General features: G+C 38.2%; 2 protein-coding genes and 1 pseudogene across 4 annotated transcripts in view; 1 reads left to right on the forward strand and 2 right to left on the reverse strand.

Annotated features, from left to right (window-relative positions):
* Positions 1-2,101: 2,101 nt before the first annotated feature.
* On the reverse strand, positions 2,102-17,679 carry EMC3 (ER membrane protein complex subunit 3). The gene is made up of 8 exons (XM_039886723.1): positions 17,362-17,679; positions 11,000-11,057; positions 10,579-10,672; positions 9,095-9,199; positions 8,083-8,164; positions 6,200-6,279; positions 5,338-5,420; positions 2,102-3,305 (listed from the first exon to the last, which is right to left on the reverse strand). The coding sequence occupies exons 1-8, from the start codon at positions 17,514-17,516 to the stop codon at positions 3,177-3,179; spliced, it is 786 nt and encodes a 261-aa protein (XP_039742657.1). The 5' UTR covers positions 17,517-17,679; the 3' UTR covers positions 2,102-3,176.
* A 73-nt stretch (positions 17,680-17,752) lies between these two features.
* Positions 17,753-20,298, forward strand: part of FANCD2 (FA complementation group D2) — a 51,675-nt gene continuing 49,129 nt past the window's right edge. For 2 of the 3 annotated variants that reach the window (XM_039886717.1, XM_039886720.1), the window contains exon 1: positions 17,753-17,920. The gene's annotated coding sequence lies outside the window, so the exon portion shown is untranslated. The remainder of the gene's footprint in view (positions 17,921-20,298) is intronic. The other variant, XM_039886718.1, reaches the window with a different exon arrangement.
* Positions 18,477-18,784, reverse strand: LOC120622115 (60S ribosomal protein L36-like; annotated as a pseudogene).

Raw genomic sequence — 20,298 nt, forward strand, 5'->3', positions numbered from 1 at the left:
GTATAGTCAACATACCAACTACTCACCCACTTATATTGTACAACTCAATGCTCATCACATCTTTTTATTCTCTGCACTTCAGGGTCACTCATGTCTTATTTCAGTTTCATGAAAACCCCATTGCCTTTGCTTTTGGGGCCTTGCACGCACTGTCACTTCTGCCTGGAATACTCTTTCCTTACGTATTTCCTTGGCCCTATATATATTTCCCTGTGATCCTTCATATCTTGAGATGACACTTCTATTAGGAAGGCTTCCCTGACCACCCAGGCTGGTTGGATGACCTGTGGGACATTCCCACAGCCTTCGCCAGATCACCCCTGTAATGGCATGTGACATAGCAGTCTTAGCCTTTAAAGTCTGGGAGTGTAACTTGTTCATGTGCAATGTCCAGCAGATAGTCAATAAATATTTGTTGAGTGAATAGAAAAATCTGAAAATATCTAGCATGGTGCTTGGTATATTGTAGAAATCCAATAAATGTTTGCAGACTCCATTGCCTACTGGGACAGGGGCAATACCTCCTTTGGGAACATTCCAAACAGTATGGGTGATTAAAGGGTAAAACATTATTGTTTTTTCTTGCTTGCTACCTATGCCACTTTCTTTTGACAATTGCACCCGTTTTCCTTTAGGGAATTACCCCATCCCACCTTTAGTCCTTGCAGTCTAGGTGGGGCTAAGCAGTTCCTGAATTTGCACGTGAACCAAATCAGGTCAATTTATCCTGACTTTTACTGAAAATTTTCAGAAAGGGGTGTTTTCACTGGAATTATTAAGCTGGTATGTTAATGAGAAGACAGACTGCCTGAGAATAAAAAAAGCAGACTTGAGAAAAATGAATCCCGATGACATCTGAGGCCCTGTATCCAGCTGTATCTGAAGCCAACAGACTATTGGACATTTTAGTTATTGAATCAATTTACATTTCTTTTTAAGAAAATTACTTAAGCCAGATTGAGTTCAGTTTCTGTCACTTGGAACTGCAATATTCCTCACAAAGTTAATAATCCTCCGTGTCTTTCACAAATAAGCATGTTCAAAACACTCCTTATAGACCAGAGGAATCACACTGACTTTTGCCCCTAAGCAAAAGTTTATCTACTGTCCTCAAATCTGTCATCATTACTTTCTGAGTTGTGCTGTACAATCAACTGTCAATATTTAGCCTTCCATGTAAGGTACCTTCCACATTATGATCACTATGTGGACATTTCAGATTATCTTAAATGGTTTTCGGTGATAAGCCCAGGTTGATGGAAAAGGTAAAATGCGCATTTAGTAGTATGTCCCTAACTGAACTCTAGGAAACACCCACGCTAAGCATTGTTCCCTGAATTTGTGTGCTGGTTCTGGGAAGAACCTGCTAAAAACAAACTTGGCCTTTCCCTTTGACTTGCTGGTACCAAGGACATGTGCATTCACTACCAATTGTGATTAGTTAGAAAAATCTCACATTTTACCCACCCAACTTTGCTACAGGGAAAGACAAATTGTATGGGTGAAAGGCAGAATGAAATGCTCTGAGGATGTCTTGTAGGAACTAGGGTGACATCACTCAATCACCAGTTACTTATTGCATTACCTGGACCTTTCTGTACATATCACACCACTCCCCACGTTCCTGCAGTTCAATGAACTGTGGACATTTTAATCTGTAGGCCTTTGCTAATCCTGTTCCCTCTGCTTGGGATGCCCTTCTGTACTAGAGAACTCTTTCAAGGCCCAGGTCTAAGGTTAGCTCTCCTGTGAGCCCTTGGTCCTTTAATATTTTGTTTAAGCAGCTATTTTAAATATTAGTGTTTCTTACCGTGGGTCCATGGGTCACTATGAATAGGCTTTGGAGGATCTATCAATACCTCTCAGGTTACCTGACAAATCTGTGTGTCTATGCCCATGTGTATTACTCTGGAGGAGGGTAAGAACTTCCACTAGATTCTCAAAGAGATTTTGTGACCCAAGGAAAGATTAAGAACCATCAGTTTGAAGGCAAGGATCACATCATTTTCACCTTAGACTCTCCAGCACTGTTCCATACAGACACTTATAACTGTTGAAAAGACTGTTAGTGACCTACAGAAGCAACACTTTTACAGGCAAAGAAGAGAAAACAGGATGGTTTAATTTGTAGAGTTAAGATTCATTTGTTCTTGATTACAGTGTTCAACATGCAAATTACATTCATCTCTTAGTACAGAAATGGCACCATGCCACTTCCCTTGGAGTTAATCCAGACAGAATTATTCCTGGGCAACCCTTAACTATGTGTCTGCCAGCAATTGCCCTCTCTCCCTTATTACAGTGATACGTAAACTCTCTCTTATGTAAAATAAGTGTGAAATGAGGTCTTTCGTTCAACTGAGTAGCCATATACAGTACAGCACCATTGATTTGTCAATGGATTTGATATATTCTGAACTCCAGATCAAGACCTCACATTATTTAACCTGTCTCTGATGATCCCAAAGGCACTTGAGAATCCGGCAGTGTCTCACGGTCACGGATTTTTGCTGGACAGTATTATGAGATAGAGAAGGTTTGCTAAATCTGTCCTGGCCCTGGGTATTCACTCTGAAAAGAGTTTATTTGAATAAGGTTTTGACACCTTTGCTCTTTATGTCATTCTGAAAGTTCCAAATGAACAACACAGGGAGCTTTACTTTGCTCACTCTAGTTCCTAAATTTTCAGTAATGAAAATGTATTACCTGTGTAAAGAAAGTTATAAAAATACTAACAAAAAATTAAAGGTAAAATGCAGGGTGTCTGGATACCAAGAAAACAGGAGTCTACTGTGGTTAGAAGTCAGGCTGATTACACAAAATAATTAGGTATAACTGACAACGCCTTTTCCAAAGACTGCATTTTTGCTAAGTTTTATATATTATCAGTAGCTTGAGTTTTCCCCCTTTCTCTGGCTTTCATTACTAGAGTCACCAGATGGAAAATTTTCAATATTTTAAAAATAGCTGTTTCTGGGTAAGTTACCCAGCAGACATTCCTTGTATTTCCTCTAGTTTCAAACATAAAGGGGAACCGGCTCAGACAAGAATGATCCTTGCTATACACCCGCCAGCTCATGCATCCTCCTTTTTATTCCAAGAGGCTTTTGCTCAAATGAAAGTTACAAGGTTAAGCACTACTCTGAGTTCCTGACACAGCTATCCCTGCTTGGTCTTCAAAAAATAGAGGTCTGTAATTCCTTTTTGAACATGCCTTCGAAGTGGAGGTCTTTGGCCATGAGCTCCTCTTCGACATCATCTAGTGCCCACTGGTGATCTGTCAGCTCCAAAGCTTCCCACTCTGTCTGCAAAGGAAGAGAACACCAGGGCAGGGAGAGAAGGGCTGTTACTAAGAGCAGTGCTGACCTTTCATGAGCATCTACTCTGGGCTAGAAGCTGGGTTAAGCTATTTACATGTATAAACTCATTCAGTCCTATGAGATAGGTACGGCTATTTACCCTGTCCACTCCCACCCCCAATTTACAGACAAGGAGACTAAAGCTAAGAAAAGGTAAAATAGTTGTTCAAGGTCACTGGAGCTAGTAACTAATTACATTTCTCAGTCTATTAATGCTGGGTACTTTGCCTTTAATTAGTGGGCTTTGAAATATGCTTTAAGAAATTTAACATGTAATATTAATGTTAGCTTATGGGTATTTTTTAAAATATAACAAATGGCATAAAATTCGCTCTTTGAATATATGCAATTTAGTGGTTTTTAGTATATTCACAAAGATGTGCAACCATTACCAGAACATTTTGATGACCAGAAAAAGAAACTCCATATCAAATAGCAGACACTCCCCATTTTCCTCCTCCCCAAGCCCTTGGCAACTACTATTTTACTATCTGTATCTTTGGATTCATCTATTTTGGTCATAAATGTGACCTTCTGTTATTGGTTTCTTTCACTTAGCATGTATTCAAGGTTACTCCCTGTTGTAGCATGATTCAGTACTCATCACTTTTTATGGCTGAATATTCCGTTGTATACATTTCATTGTCCATACATTATATATATATATACCAAAATGTTCCATTTTGTTTATCTGTTTATCAGATGATAAACATTTGGATTGTTTGTACTTTACTGACTATTACAGTGCTCTCAATATTCTTGTATAAGTTTTTGTGTGGACGTACATTTTTAATTCTCTTGGTTATTTACCTAAAGGTGGAATTGCTGGGCCATATGGTAACTATTTTTAATTTTTTGAAGAAAGGCAAAAAAAAAAACCCTGCTTTCCAAAATGGCTTCACCATTACCAGTGAAGGATTCTAATTTATGAGGATTCCAACTTCTCCACTTCCTTGCCAACACTTGTGATTGTCTTTTATTATAACTATTAGGAGTGGATGTGAAATAGTATCTCATTGTGGTTCTCATTTGCATCTCCCTAATGGCTAATGGTGTTGAGCATCTTGCATCTTTTCGTGAGCTTATTGGGTATTTATATATCTTAGTCAGAGAAATGTTTATTCAAAACCTTTGCCCATTTTTTACTTGGGTTGTCTTTTTATTGTTGAGTTCAAAGAGTTCTTTTGTCTGAATATTTGATCCTTATCAGATACGTGATTTGCAAACTTATTTTCTGATTCCGTAGGGTGTCTTTTTACTTTCTTGATGGTGTCCTTTGAAGTACAAAAGTTTGTTTTGACAAAGTCCCATTTATCTATTTTTCCTTTCATTTCTTGTACTTTTAATGTCATATATAAGAAGACATCATCTAACCCAAAGTCACAAACATTTGTACCTAAGTTTCCTTCTAAGAGTTTTATAGTTTAGCTCTTATATTAATGTCTTTGACCCATTTAAAATTTTATTATTAAAGAAGATTTTTTTTGTCATGGTAAGATATATACGTAATTTTATATATCACATAAAATTTGCCACTTTTAATGACTGTATGTATAAAATTTTGTGGCATTAAATTACATTCACAATGTTGTGCAACCATCATCACTATCTATGTCTAAAATTTTTTATCTCTGGAAACCAAAACTCTGTGCCCAATAAACAGGAAGACTATTCTTTCTCTCACTGAATATTAAAAAATATTCCAAATGTTTATACCTAGTGCCTCTGATCGGACTGTTTTTACAACTTCATTTACAGTATTTAAATTTGAGTGAGCCTTTAAAAACTAGTAAAAGTACCAAGAATCTCCAATGTACTTAACAGAATATTCTCTCAGGAATAAGAGACTATTTTTGTTAAATTTAAATTTAAATGATAGAACCATACATAGTACACTCAAGTCAGGGAACCCATCTTTAAAGTAACTCTCTAGTAATGCCTTTCTGAGCTTCAGTGAAGCTGGAAGAAGTGAGTGTACCTTGAAAGCTTTGTTGGTGTCTGCGGGCATGGCCATGGCTGCTCCAGTCATCTGCTCCTGCATCATCCGTGACTGGTCGGCGGCTGCAAAGTAAGACGCACCTACGTGAGTGCTAGGGCTCACCATTTACCCTTGGGGAAAAATGTTCCTGACACAAAACTTACAGATCCTCAATAGTGAATTAGAGAACCAGTGATAGATGCACTGCCTTGCACTGGCTATGTGACCCCAGGAAAGTCACATTACTTTTCCTGAGGAATGGGATGATAATAGCAGGAAAAGAAAGATAACTAAAAGAAGTACTAAACTTTATTTCGAATTTAAACCATAATAACAGCCACCAGTTATTGAGCAACTACTATATGCCAAGTCTTATACTAAGTGCTTTACATATTCTACCTCGTCCACTTTTAACAACCCTGAAGTTAATTATTAAAGCCCCTAATTTACAAACAGAGGATTAGAGTGCTTAAGTAACTTGGTTGAGGTTCCAGCCATTAAATAAGACAGGTAGGACTGATACTGGCAATAACTCCACTCAATGAACTAACTGATCAGACCAGGCCTTCTTTCAGCTTCAGGTTTACAGGATTACGTTCTTGATGCTGAATCCCTCACATGAGGTTATAAGACTTTGGGAGACTACTTATTTTCCCCATGACTGCCAGGGAGAATTCAGATCTCCAGTTTGACGCTGGCATTTTTAAGACTACGCAGAATACCTTAGAAACTTAAGAACAAGTTTAAAAATAAAGCATTGTATTTAACTATACTAATAGCATAGCCTACATGATTTTTCTGACCCTGGCATGGATGATTCATCTATCGAAGCATTGCTTATTAAACCTGACATGCTCCTTACCATTATCTTGGCCCAGAATCAGAGAGTAAATGCTCCGAAGCCCAAAGACATTGAGGAAGTACCAGGATGCAGAACTCACCCTAGCAAAGCAAAAGTGAAACAATGTAGGAAGTTAAGTTAGAATTAAGGTAGTTCACACTTCTCTACCACCCAAAGTTGTTCAGAATATGTAAAGAATCACCTGCAGTAAGCTATATTTATTCAAAGCACAACCGCAGAACAAATACGAGTTGTGAAGGCAGCCTTACAAATAGTTATAGCTCATTGCAGGCAATCTGCTACTTATAGCTGTGTAATAAACTCTTCTGCCTTCAGTAGCAGGTACTGAACTCACAACTGGAGTGCTTCTATTTAACCGGGGAATGTTAAGCTTTGCTTCATTTAATTTTCCTTTCTACATAACAGGTTTTCAAACCATTTACTACTTTTAGTTATAAAAACAACACACACTTGTTATATATAATAAATGCAAAAAATACAGAAGTACATAAAATAAAAATTAAAAGAGGCCTCCTGTCCTGAATTCCATTCTTTATTGGAAACCACAAGTGTTGGTGGGTTTCATACTTACGAGAAAGGATTAGAGTTTATTTTCAGAAAATACTTGAAATATTGAAGACTAGCTACTGGGAGAGCCATTCCAAGTTTTGAACTTTATCATCAAAGCTTAGGTTTCCCACCTTGCCCCCATAAAACAAATATGCTCGAATATAATACAAACTAAAAGGAGTAGGAGAAGAGATACAGAGACAGAAAGAATCTATACTTCATTCCAATACTTGGGTCACACAACAGCAGGGGTCTATTCTGGTTACTCCATCAGGCTGCAGGTGAGTAAATGGCCTATGTGTACATAATGTTTCAGATCTATAGCTAACAGTAAGCTAGCTATATATCTGCATTCCAGTCTCCTTTGTCCACACGAGCATGTTAGTCACATATCTGCCCAGATGCTGAAAAAATATAAAAAAGCTTCTCTCTAGCTTTTTCCCACATAAACTTTTTGTTTAGCCCAAATGAGACTAGAAGGTCAAAGTTTAATAGAGTCATGCTACTCATAATAAGTACAGCTTTTCTCTACTAGTAGAACTGTGCACAGCCAAGACTCTCCCAGCACATGGTCTGTCCTGCCCCTCCCATACAATCAAAGACTGCTTTGCTCAAACTGATTACCACTGGTGACCCTTGTTGCCCATTCTCCTCCTCCTCCTGTCTGGCTTCCTTTTTGATGCCAGTCTCTGGAAGCCACAGACAAAATAGTCTGGAGACCACACGAAGAAGTACTACTGGGTTCTAGATGCTATAAGAACTTTTCAGATTTTGGGTTTTATTACTCTGCTATAAAAAATAAGAGTGGTAAATAAGACACAAATGCTAGATTTGGACAGACTTTGTGGTCAAATCGCAATTCCTACACTTAATTCATAGGGTTGTTATGAGGATAAAATAAGATAATATATGGAAAATACCTACCACAGTGACTGGTACCAATGAAAAGGATTAATGTTATTAGCACTAATGTATTTTGGAAAAAATAATACAAACATCCATTCCTATAAGTTCCAGGATATTGTTAAAAGGTTTGCCTGGCCAAAGCTCCCAGCTTTATCTTAGATAAATGAGTACCTGTTTGGGATGGATGCATCTACTATTATACTCCTAAGCCCGAAGCACCTAGAGAAAAGAGGCTGACACATTCTTTCCTGTTGCAAGACTCATTTAAAGTTGCCATAATCCACCTGTGGCATTCTGAGTGGAGATTCAATGAGAAAAACTCCTAAACCTAATTCCAGTGAAGTATGCAAACTGGAAATCCTGTTCTTTAAGACATACCAGTTCTAGATTTTGGTTTGTGTTTTTACGAAATAAAAAAAAGTTCTTACCAGGATGCATCTAATGTGAGTAGTTCAATTCCTTGCTGTAGCATAGGCTTAAAACGGAGTGTCAGTGGAAACGGGACCTTGGCTGTAGAGAAGAAAGAAAAAGTTCACAATCACTCCTAGCTTCCTTATATTTAGAATAGTTTAAGTGTGAATGCATATATTCTTTCCCCGAGGAGGTGGGAACTCTTGTTGCCATACAGAGTTTGGCAAAAGATTTCTACAAGGGCATTTGTGTCACTTTCTGAAGAAATAACAGTCAAATGTCACTCTGCTACAGTACCTAGAACAACACCAGCTTCTCTACTGCTTAAGAAGCAGGGACTTAAAATGAGCTGTGACCTAAATTTTCAAAAGAAACTTGCACTAATCCATTCAACCTGAAGTGGAATATATACACAGATCTATATTACTAAGAAACTAAATTAATTTAAATCAAATCAAAACAATTTATAAACAAATAAAGGCCTAGAAAATGAAGTCAAAATAGAAATGGGCTTCCCTTTATTCAACTCCAGTAGAACACTAAATTAGTTTCAGATATAAACTAACAAGTCATTCATGTGAATCCCTATTGGTAAAAAAGCATCCACATTATTAACTTATAATTAGTTTGCAATAAGAGCCATAAAATCATAGCATATTAATTTTTTTGTTCAAAGACTGTTATCAATTTCCACTACAGCAGTGGTCCCCAACCTTTTTGTCACTGGTGTTCTTATGAGAATCTAACGCCTGATGATCTGAGGTGGAGCTGAGGCATAATGCTAGCACTGGGGAGTGGCTGCAATTACAGATGAAGCTTCGTTCACTTGCCCACCACTGACCTCCTGCTGTGAGGCCTGGTTCCTAATAGGCCATGGACCAGTACTGGTCCAAAGCCTGGGGGTTGGGGACCGCTGCACTAGAGAACATAGGACCCACGATGTTAGTGTCTCAGCAGCACTTGAATCTCTCTGAATAGGGACAAGGGAAAGGTGAAGTAAATCTCAAGTCTTCTAGGTCTGTAACTTACTTGTGACAAAGCCTGAAAATGTCATGTTGATCCATCCACCAATAAGAATCATAGGGAGAACATTTGTTACATTGCCCTTCATCATGTCTGTAAGCATAGTCGGATCTAAGACAAAAACACAAGAGACCACTACATTTTACCACTGTTGGTGGGGACTTCCTCCTGATTTTCTGTAAATATTTAATTTATTTGACAAAGTAATACTAGTTCATTGTAAAAATTCAAAGGACATACAAACAGGATGTACAGTTCTCTGAGCCCACTCTCTAAACAATTTTCACCATTTGTTGCGTATCCTTCCATCTTTTTATTTATACACCCACACAAAGAAATACACACATATACACACAAGTTTCTCTCTATATATACAATAGAGGTATACTATGCTTACTATTCTGCTTAATTTAAAATATTAATATATTGTGAATATCTCAACATTGGTATAATATCTCCATTATTTTCAATGTCTGCATAGGAATCCACAATGTGGTCATAGTCATCACTATTGGGTAGACCTACAGATTGTTTCCAATTTTTTTTTGGCCAATAAACAATGCTGCCAACGACTACCTTGTATATAGATCTGCATGATTATGTGTTTCTGTAAGAGAAACTCTTAGAATTTCTAGGTCAAGGGGTTTGAACACTTAAAATGGACAGATATGGTTAGATTGTCCTTCAACAACAGTGAGAGGGCCTAACTTCCCATGATCTTGACAGTAGCAGCTTTGGTCAAGCTTTTTAAGGGCTAGAAAAGACATTTGTTTTAATTTGCATTCCATGTATTTTAGTGAGGTCAAGTATCTTTTCATTTATTTACTGGTGTTTTGTTTCTTGTAGGTCTTCCGAAAGATTTACTAAAATCAATCCTAGTACCTTCTGTCTGGGTTTAAAATTGCTCGTTATGTTACCTAAAGAAATGGGTACTAAAATGAGGGGGCAGTCAACAAAGAATAATACATATTTTGTTTTACTTTAATGATGCTGTATTTTTCACATGAATGGGATCAGTGTAAGTAAGAAATCTAGTAGAACAAAAATTGTAAGGTGGGCCAAGCAATCATATCTGACAAAGAAATAGCTGGTCTGGGGAAGTAGTAAGTCATGCAGGCAGAAGCTAGGTGGCCATCTGTGAGCAACAGGAGCCAGGCACTGGGTGGGAGCTGGGACTGAAATGCTTTTCCAACTGTTCCACAGAGCCCTGGGTCCTGAGGAACAGTAAAGAGGAGAGACCCAGGGAAATGGCTCTAGCCACCCCAAACCCTCAGCTGAGAGCTCTTTTTTAAAAATCCACTTTATACACTGGAGTTCCCAGAAGATTTATTTGAAAAAGAGAACTCCACCTTTGTAGACGATCTTTAAGGTCCCTTAGATTACTATTTTCTACAATTTAACATTTAAATCAAATGACATCCTTCTTGCCTCCCTTTCTCCCACTCATTTTAAAAATCTTTCTTAAAGATGAGAGAAGGTAATGAACATACCAGTCATAGGAGAAGGAGGCACTACCTTCCTTTTAGTTTTTTTGAAAAATCCATCCTCCGGGTTGTTGAAGTAATATTTTCGTGTCAAGAAAGACTAGTAGAAAAAAGAGCTTTGTAAGTTTTAGAACTGCGACAGCAAATTGTCAAATTATTCCCCAGAGATTTAGTCAGAAAGCCCTTAGAATATGTTGTTATACTGAGCTGGCAGCCTATTTGGCAGCTGAGCTGACATTTTAGCTGAGTCACATTTAAAAACAATTTCCTAAGAAGGGCGAGGTCACAATGACAGCAAACACCACCAGGCCACAGCTTAATTCGTGACTTGCCAGCCTTCAGTTTTCCCCAAAGAGTCTCCTTATAAAAGATATCTACTGCCCTCAACAGTGAATCGTGAAGCTTTTAATAAAAGATAAACGAGTACCTGTTTGGGAATGTATTTTCCATTTTCCCTGAGGACTCTGCTTCGAATTAGGACTTGACTGAAAAATACAACCAAGACAACGAGATTTTAAAAAGTGAAACACTAGAAGAAAATGAGAGAATGAAGTAGAAGACCTATTTAAACACAAGAAAGGGCCTATTTGGCAACAGTCCTGTGCAGAAACTTTTCAAACTACAAGTATCCTTAAAACCAATCTAACGTATTTAACCCTAAAATCAGGTCTTTCAAAAGAGCACTTTTCAGAAGCGACTGTGTTTCTAAACAAAGATTTCTGAAGAAGGCACATTTTGAACACACAGCTTTTCACTTTATAATGAGCTAAGAAGGAACTGTCTCTGAGTGAAAAGAGCAGCAGTTGGATGCTACTCAGAAGATTTAGGGGCAGGAGGAGGCAGGAAGGGTGAGGATTGAAGCAGGGACTTTTCAAACCTCACAGAGAAATGAATACAGGACTTGACAGGGGTGTTATCTGTCAGACAAATAGAAATCTCACCCAGGATTCAGACTGTTAGTAAGCTCTCAATAAACATTTATTGAATTAATAAATAAAATTATTTAGTGCTATTTGAACATAATTGATCATTATAGATAATAGAGTGTAATACCATAATCGGGTGGTGCTAAGATACCACAACGGTGATCAAAATACTAATTTTTTCTAGGTTTTCAAAAGTTGTTTTAATGATGGGGAAAAAAAGCTTCCTTAGGTTAACAGAAATCCTTAAAAAGTGAAAAAGATTACAGACAGAAATGAACACACAAAAAACTGTGCTTGGTTTTCTTTCTACTCTTCAGTATAAACCACCTGCTCTAAGCAGTCTGTCAGTATCCTTAGGGTCTCCTTGTCACCTTATGCATATTCTAGCTTCTCCATATGCTGGGAATTCTCTAGTGTCCCTCTCCTTAACCAATTGTACCCCATCATGACTTAGCCACCTTCTTCAAGCCCCACCTTCTCCATGAAACTCTTCCCGATGCCTGGCACCCTCATGGAATTCTCTCTGATCTTCTTCCTTCTGCCTTGTTATACAGTACAATTGACTGCTCCATACACAGACTTACAGAGGTGACATGTAATATGTTCTGTTCTCTGGGAGCTGGTCTAAAGCTATTCAAAGTGTGACCTATGTACCAATACTGATCTGTGATGAATTAAGTACAGACATTGATGGTAAGGGTTTAGAAATTTTTATAGTAATTTGACATTGTCACAACATCCAAATACATGATCAAAATACTTTATGAAAGCATCAGTCTGTGATAGACTGGAAATTAAAAAACAAACAATCAAAAAAACTGGTACTTTACCAATGACAGTTTAAGCAGCACTGGGTCTAGAATAATGGGTAAAAATTTAAGCTCTGCAGTTGGACAAATGGGTTAAAATCCTGGCTCTGTCTCTTATTAGCTATGTGATCTTGAGTGAATCATTTAAATTCCCTATGCTTCCATTCCTATTCTGTATAATAACAGATTTATCTTCATTGAATAAATACTTCTTAAGCTTCTAGTGCCAAAAAACGAATATCTCATGAAGGTTAAAGTCTTGTGGGGGTAGAAAGACATTAATTGAATAACTATAGGAATAAATGTGAAATTCACCTCTTATGTACTATGAAGGAGAGATGAATGGTATGATGAGAATGTACTCTATACCTTGAATAATTACTCCTTTTTTTTCCTCTCCCAATCCCCAGTAACCACTATTCTACTTTCTGTTTCTATGAATTTGACTACTTTAGATAGTTCACATAAGTGAATTCACAGTTATTATCTTTTTGTGCCTGGTTTATTTCACTTAGTATAATGTCCTTAAGGTTCATTGATGTTGTAGCATGTGACAAGATTTCCTTCTTTTTTAAGGGTCCCACTGTATTTTAATCTTTATCTTAAGAGCAAAAGGGGAAGGAATGGGAACCCGTTGGTGGGAATGTAAATTGGTACAGCCATTATAGAAAACAGTATGGAGGTTCCTCAAAAAAATAAAAATATAACTACCATATGACCCATCAATTCCACTTCTGGGTATTTATCTGCAGGAAACAAAATCACTAACTCGAAAAGATGTCTGCACTCCCATGTTCACTGCATCATTATTCACAAATAGCCAAGATGAATGGATAAGGATGAAATATTATATATATATATGTGTGTATATATATATATGTATATATATATATATATGTATGTAAATATATGTAGATATAATGAAATATAATTCAGCCATGAGAAAGAAAGAAATCCTGCCATTTGCAACGACCTGGATAAACCTAGAGGACATTATGCTGAAGGAAATTAGCCAAAGACAAATACTGTATGATCTCATTTATATGGAGAATAAAAAAAAAGTTGAACTCATAGAAACAAAGTAGAATGGTGGTTACTGGGGATACAGGAGATGGGGAGATGCTAATCAAAGGGTACAAACCTTCAATTATAAGATGAATAAGCTCTGGGGTTTAACATTCAGCATGATGACTATAGTTAAAACTGTGTAGTGTACTTGAAATTTGCTAAGAAAGTAGGCCTTAAGTGTTCTCACTACCAAAAAAAAAAAAAAAGGTAACTATGTGAGGTGATGAACATGTAATTACTTGGATTGTGGTAATCAATTCACAAAGTATACATGTTACATTGTCATGTTATATACTTCATTTAGCTGTAAAATTGGCTGAAATTATGACACATGCTACAACATGGATGAACCTTGAGAATGTTATGCTAAGTGAAATGAGCAAGACACAAAAGGACAAATATTGTGATTCTACTCAAATGAGATAGCTAGAACAGTCAAATTCATAGAGACAGAGAGTAGAATAGTGGTTACTAGGGGCTGAGGGGAGGAGAGAATGGGGAGTTATTATTAATAGGTTCAGAATTTCTGTTTGGGATGAAAATACTGTGGAATTGGATGGTGGTAACAGTTGCACAACAATGTGAATGTACTTAATGCCACTGAATTATACATTTAAAAGCTTACAATGGTAAATTTTATGTTATGTATATTTTACCAAAATTAAAACAAAAAAGAGCAAAGGGGAAATACTGAAGTATTTTAAGCTGAATTCTTCATATATATTATCTCATTTAAAGTGATTACCACTGTACTTGGCACAAGATAATGGTATCTATTATTTTCCTTTTGCATGTTTTATCACTTGAACTGAAACTTCCTGAGAGGAGGGTCTTGACTTTGTCTTATTTTGTACCCACTGCACAGTGCAGGGCACATGATTAAGTCAATAAAAATTTGTTCACCATAGATAATTCAGGACTTCTACTGGCACTGTGATCAAATTCAGCTAGATCTCCTATATGCTGCTAAGCAATTTTGTAGAACTGGGATTGAGAATCATGAGCTTGAGGCATTTCAGGCAAGCTTAAATTATCCTGTATATTCTGAACTCTGAAGCCTGCAAATTCTGTAAGAAAATTTTAATTTTGCATTTTCATTTCCATTAATATCTAAAAATAAGTCCTTGTACTGGTTCTAAAGATAGAGCTTCTCTTTGCAAGCAGTATTTTGCAACTGAAAGACATTACTTAAAATAAAACTTCAGTTTTCAAAGTCAGTATTTCTCAAACTGGAGTTCTATATGCTTAAAAGATCTGTATTTTTTTTTCCTTCCCAAAGAGTCAGTGTATTCTTCAAGCTTGAGAACCACTTTTTACATACATATTATCCACAAATATGGTCTAATATACGTTATGTATTTTTCAGTTTGGGTTTATTTTAGAAAAAATTTAGTAAGATTTGAGGCAATAAAAGCTTAACCAAAAGTCCCATTTTGTGATCATTCAGGGTCCTGGAAACTTATACTGTATTTGGAGGAATGTTTTGCAACTAAAAAACATCATTTGCCCCGGACTTTGGTCAGTTCAGAATCATGTGCTCAGTATTCTATCCAAGCTCAAATGATGGCCTGGTGGGATACAGTCATACCATGTCCTAGCTGGTATGATCTAACCACCTCACTTAAGAAATGGAGCAATTACGACCTGAGGGATGTTGAGTTTTTTCTAAAGCAGTGGTTCTTCATGGAAGTTGTACTGCCCTCTAGGGTGCCTTATGGAAATCTGTGGAACTTTTTTTAGTGTCAAAATGATGGGGTGGAGAGAGAGCACAAAACTGTCATTTGTTAGGGGTAATGGATGATAAGTATCCCTCAGTGCCGGGGACGGTTGTGAAATACAAAGAACTATCCCAGTCTCACAGTACTTTTGATCTCTCATGGAATTGTTTTTAATTATCTGAGCTTCATACCTACTTCCATTTTTCTGTAGCAGTTTGGGGGTGGGGAGGTGATTTTTATATATACTGAATTTCTAGATATGCAACCATTGAGTAAATATAGGGACAACTGCACTTTGTTTTGTTCACAACTTTATCAAGAGTAGTTCACCATTTAGAAAAATCACATCCAAGACAGCACTGTCTTCGGTGAGGTCTAAAGAGCTAACACATTCTATCAGTCTAAAATTGAATATGTCCCAATTATGGTGATTTTACAGCTAGGTGATTGTATCTGACTTCACTACACCTTCTAGGACTGTTGTGCACAAGCATTTATGAAATAGAAATTAAATTATTTTCCTTTTGTTTTTCCTGATTGTTACATTAGAGCATTATGTTACTTAAAAAAAAAATGTTCTTATATGTAGAGTGGATCAATTATGAATTTACTTTTGGGTTAGAAAAGCGAGCTCTGAGTCTGATATCATTCAGAATCATCACTCTGAAACCACAGTGAACCAGGAGCAAAAAATTGTGGCAGAGAATCTATGAGAGCAGGAATTGTCAAGAGAATTTAACTTCAGAGTAAGACTGAACTGGGTTCAAGTATAGGCACAATATTTACTATTTTGGTTATTTTGGGAAGGCTACTCGACTTTTCCAGGCTTTCTTTTCTTCAGCTGTAAATATGGATTCAGGATTATCTATTTCAGTATTATTTTGAGGACAAAATGAGAACAATTTATTGGCATCGATAAATAACTGAACACTGTCTGAACTCTCTCCACTTTGCATCTTTCTATAGCCTTCCTTTCTGTGGTGAACTGACGTCTTAAGGTTATCTTCTGGAGGTTGGTTCTGATTAGTTCTAAAACTCATGTCACAGAAAAATAATTGAGTGGCTGTTGTAATGTAGTAGAAAGAACTCCAGACTTGGGAACCAGAAGACTCGGTTTCAAGTCCTGAATGTCATCACGTGTGATCATGGAACCTCTTAAGCCTCAGATTCTATAAAATGGGACAGCTCTGAATTTTAAATAAGTTAACGAATGTAAGTACTTAGCATAATGCCTGGCATAGAATAAGTGCTTATAAGTGTATTAATATTCTCAGCATAATTGGGAAGCACAACTGAAAAGACAAAGCAGTGCTTGCCAGCCTTCAGTCATTCTCATTCCATAGGTATGATTTTTAGCTTATTCATTTAGCACTTGTACTATTAAAAACTTAATATTATATATATGTATATCAACTTTCCTACTTATACAGGTTTTAAAAGAAATCTTTACCAGCAAATGGAATATCAGCATTATTTTCCGCGGATAGAAAGTAACTATTAAATAAAATAAAACCAAAACATTATTAAATTTTAGCTAGATACTGTTGCTTGTGGAAAGTTCTGAGCCTGAGACTTGCTCTTTGTTAAAATGAGAGATTAATACGTGATAGGTAAGTGTTAAAGACATAATAACATCTATCTGAGAGAGTCTCTGAAAATAATCAGAACGATTGGCTGAAAGTGTTTTTTAATATGGAGGGGGGCACACGTCTAGATACCACCTAAAATTATCTCAAATTATCTCTCTCCACAGATAAATACTGTAATGAAACACATGAGGAAGAAGTTGCCTCCACTCGAGTAGGGGAAATTATAATTATAACCCCTCAAATCTCTAAGGCAGTTTAACGTTGGTCAAGCACTTGGTTATTTGGTATATCAACTCCCCACCATAGTAGTTTGGTAAAACCAGTATAATCAATCAGACCAACCTTATCTATATAATTCATAGATAAGCCCACCGTGCGTTGTCGATTAGCCTAACAATATTAACAGCAACATTTTAAATGCGCACTTAATTCGTCCCAAGCCTTGTGCTAAAGGCTTTACAGACATTATCTAAAATTTAATCCTCATGCCTGCTCTATGAAGCATGTCCTGTTATCACCCCCACTTTACAGAGGACGAAAATGAACACAGAAGTAACTCAGCTCAGGTCACCCAGCCGGTGGTAACGCGATGTGAACCAGGGCAAACTAACAGAACCGCTGCACTTTCTCGTCCAAGGTCACGGGGAAGTGAAGTGGCCGGATCCGGGAGGGCGCTGACCTGTCGGAGACTTGTTCCTGGGTGAGCTTCTTGTCGCTCTGCAGCAGGATGGACACGTAGTGGCGGATCATGCCCACGAAGAAGGTGATGATCACGATGGGCAGGACCACCCAGAGGCGGATGTTGGAATCGAGCAGCAGCTCTGGCCCCGCCATCTTCACAGCGCGCCGGCTCCCGGCCAGGTGTACCTGGGTTTCTCTTACCCCGGGCGCGGGACTTCCCTTTCGAGTTTGCCTCCGGACTCTCTCAAGCCTTCAGCCTGGCTGGCCGGGACCCTACTGCAGCCTCTGGCCTGGCGAACTGCCCCCAGTAGGGCCGCCCGGCCGCCTACTTCCGGCGCAGAAGTTTGAAGTCCCGGCGCGGCGCGCCTAGGTGACGTAAAGGTAGCGTCGAGCCTGGCGGGAAAGTCGAAAACTAAGGGCGACGACGACTTGTCGGCGGGTAACTGGAGCAGCTGTTGTTCTCTCTCTTGGCGCCGTTGACCTCGGCCTTTCCCTCAAGGGCTCCGTGCCCTGAACCTCGGCTTCTTCATCTGGCCTACGGTGGGATAGTCCCCCAGGTACCTCCCTGCGTCGTTAAAGTGACAAAATGAGAAGAGTTTTTATCCCCAATCACTTCTCTAATGGCCTGGCTGAGGCAGCCGGCTCCATCTCCCTGTCTTTTAGTCATCTCTGTAAACGAGAAGGTAGAGCGCTGTTAAGGGCGTTCCCAGAAGTCAGTGGGTCCTGACTTGCCTTAGTTTTTCCGCCTGCAAAATGGCTATAAGTATTAAACGAGGCAACAGACCAAGAAAACGCTTAGCATGGTGCCTGGTACATAGTAAAAGTTAATTGTTATTGGAAACCATTATTATAATTAAGAGTTAGTATAGGTGGTAGTTAAGAGGGAAGATTCTGGAGCAAGGATTCCTGAGTTAGAATCCCAGATCTGCCACTGATTATGAGAATAGTAATGATACCTCAAAAAGTTTTGTGAGGAATAACTGAAGTATTAAGTGTAAAGCACTTAAATAGTTCTTGTTAGCTGTCAGTATTTACCTATTTGCCTACCATTCTCCTTTAACAAATCTCAGAATTTTTTTTTTTTTAAAGATTTTATTACAGAGGGCATGGGGCTCAGTCTTTGGCTGCTGCCTTCCTCATGGCTGCAAGGATATCGCTCAGCTCCTCTCTCCTTGGTGGGATGTGTGTTCCTACCCTTTTCTTGATGAGCTTTAGGGCCTGCTTGTTTTTAGACCTTGAGAGGCACCATGGCCCACCACTTATAGTGGGACAAAACTGCACACCTCTTGGATCATGTCTTGCATGAACTTGCTGTGCTTGGTGAGGCACTCGCAGCGGTAGCTGTGTCTTGGCTTGCTCACATTCTTGATCACCTTGTGGCGCTTGTTGAGGCCTGCTGCCATGAGGTAACACCGAGCCATGGCTGCTGCTTCTCAATGGCTGCTCTCAGAATTTTTTTTTTTAATCTCAAATACCGTGCTGGGCACTGGGGATACTGAGATAAATGAGACTGGGTTCCTGCTCTCAAGGAGCCCCCTCTCTTCCACTGTAGTGTGATATAGTAAGGGCTCCTAGATAGACTCAGTGGAGCAGGGAAGCTGGAGTAGTAAAGTCCCTTGGGAACATTTTTTTTCAAGGAAAAGGACATTTGACTGAGTCTTTAAGGATGAGTAGTAGTTTCCAGGTATGTAAGAGTGTTTTGGGTGGAAAGAACACCCAAGAAGCACTGAGATCAGGAATGTTCTGGTTTACAAGATAGACTAGAAGGCCCTGTGGTTCAGGCCCTTCCCTACCTCTGCAGTTTTATTTCTAACTCTGTAAGCTATTTTCTGTTTCAGTGTTGAGTTTTTCTCTGCCTGGACTACTCATACCTCTTCTACTGACTATATCTCCTATTTCGACATTCAGGTCCCTGCTTAAAATCACTTTCTTAAAGAGATTATCCCTGAGAAATTGTCTCTGCATTTTTTCATCACGCCCACCCTAACTAGGCTAAATTTTCTTGTAAGCCCTCATAACACTCTGTGCTTTTATAGCACTCAACTATACAGTCATGTGCCAATTAACCACAGGAATGCATTCTGAGAAATGCATCCTTACGCAATTTCATCATTGTGTGAACATCATAGAGTGTACTTATGCAAACCTAGACGGTATAGCCTACTGTACACCTAGGCCATATGGTATAGCCTATTGCTTCTAGGCTATAAGCCTGTACAGTATTTGTGTAAAACAAAATGAGATTAAATCAAGTGCAAGAGAAAATGATGAAATCGGGAGTTGCCGTAAACATGAGATGTGTGAGGCTGCTGGTGTACAGGACTATTTTACAGCAAATTTTATAAGTGATATACTCTAAATAATGATAAAAAGTATAATATAGTAAATACATAAACCAGTAACATAGTCATTTATTGTCATCAGGTATGTAGTGTACATAATTGTATGGGCTATACTTTTAAATGACTGGCAGCACAGTAGGTTTGTTTACACTAGTATCACCACAAACACAGGAATAATGTGTTGAGCTACAATGTTAGAATGGCTATTATGTCACTAGGCGATAGGAATTTTTCAGCTCCATTATAATCTTATGGGACCACTATGGTGGTATATGTGGTCCATCAACTGAAACATCCTTATGTGGGGCATGACTGTAATTAAGTAACTACATCAAGACTACTCATTACTATACTGTAAACACCCTGAGGGCAAGCATCATGTCTGGTTCACAGTTGTAACCCCAGCACCTAGCACAGTCCCTAATATATAGTATTGGATTAATAAAGGAGAGGTATAGTTTGAGGCTAGATGATGAAGGATGGCTCTTGAATGTCAGATAGAGAACTGTGGGCTTTATCCTTCAGTAAGAGAGAACTGGTCTGGCCAGAAAGGCAAGTAGGTAAACAAGTCTTGAAAGCACGGGAGTATTGCC

Source organism: Pteropus medius, unplaced genomic scaffold (assembly GCF_902729225.1).
Source record: "Pteropus medius unplaced genomic scaffold, Ma_sr-lr_union100, whole genome shotgun sequence".
NCBI classification, from domain to species: Eukaryota; Metazoa; Chordata; class Mammalia; order Chiroptera; family Pteropodidae; genus Pteropus; species Pteropus medius.

Coding starts and splice junctions, on each gene's coding strand:
- EMC3 (XM_039886723.1), bottom strand. CDS start 17,516: ATGGCGGGGCCAGAGCTGCTGCTCGATTCCAACATCCGCCTCTGGGTG. Junction 5,421..6,199: donor GATTCTGGGCCAAGATAATG/GTAAGGAGCATG, acceptor CTTACTTTGCAG/CCGCCGACCAGTCACGGATG. Junction 3,306..5,337: donor ACACCAACAAAGCTTTCAAG/GTACACTCACTT, acceptor CTTCCTTTGCAG/ACAGAGTGGGAAGCTTTGGA.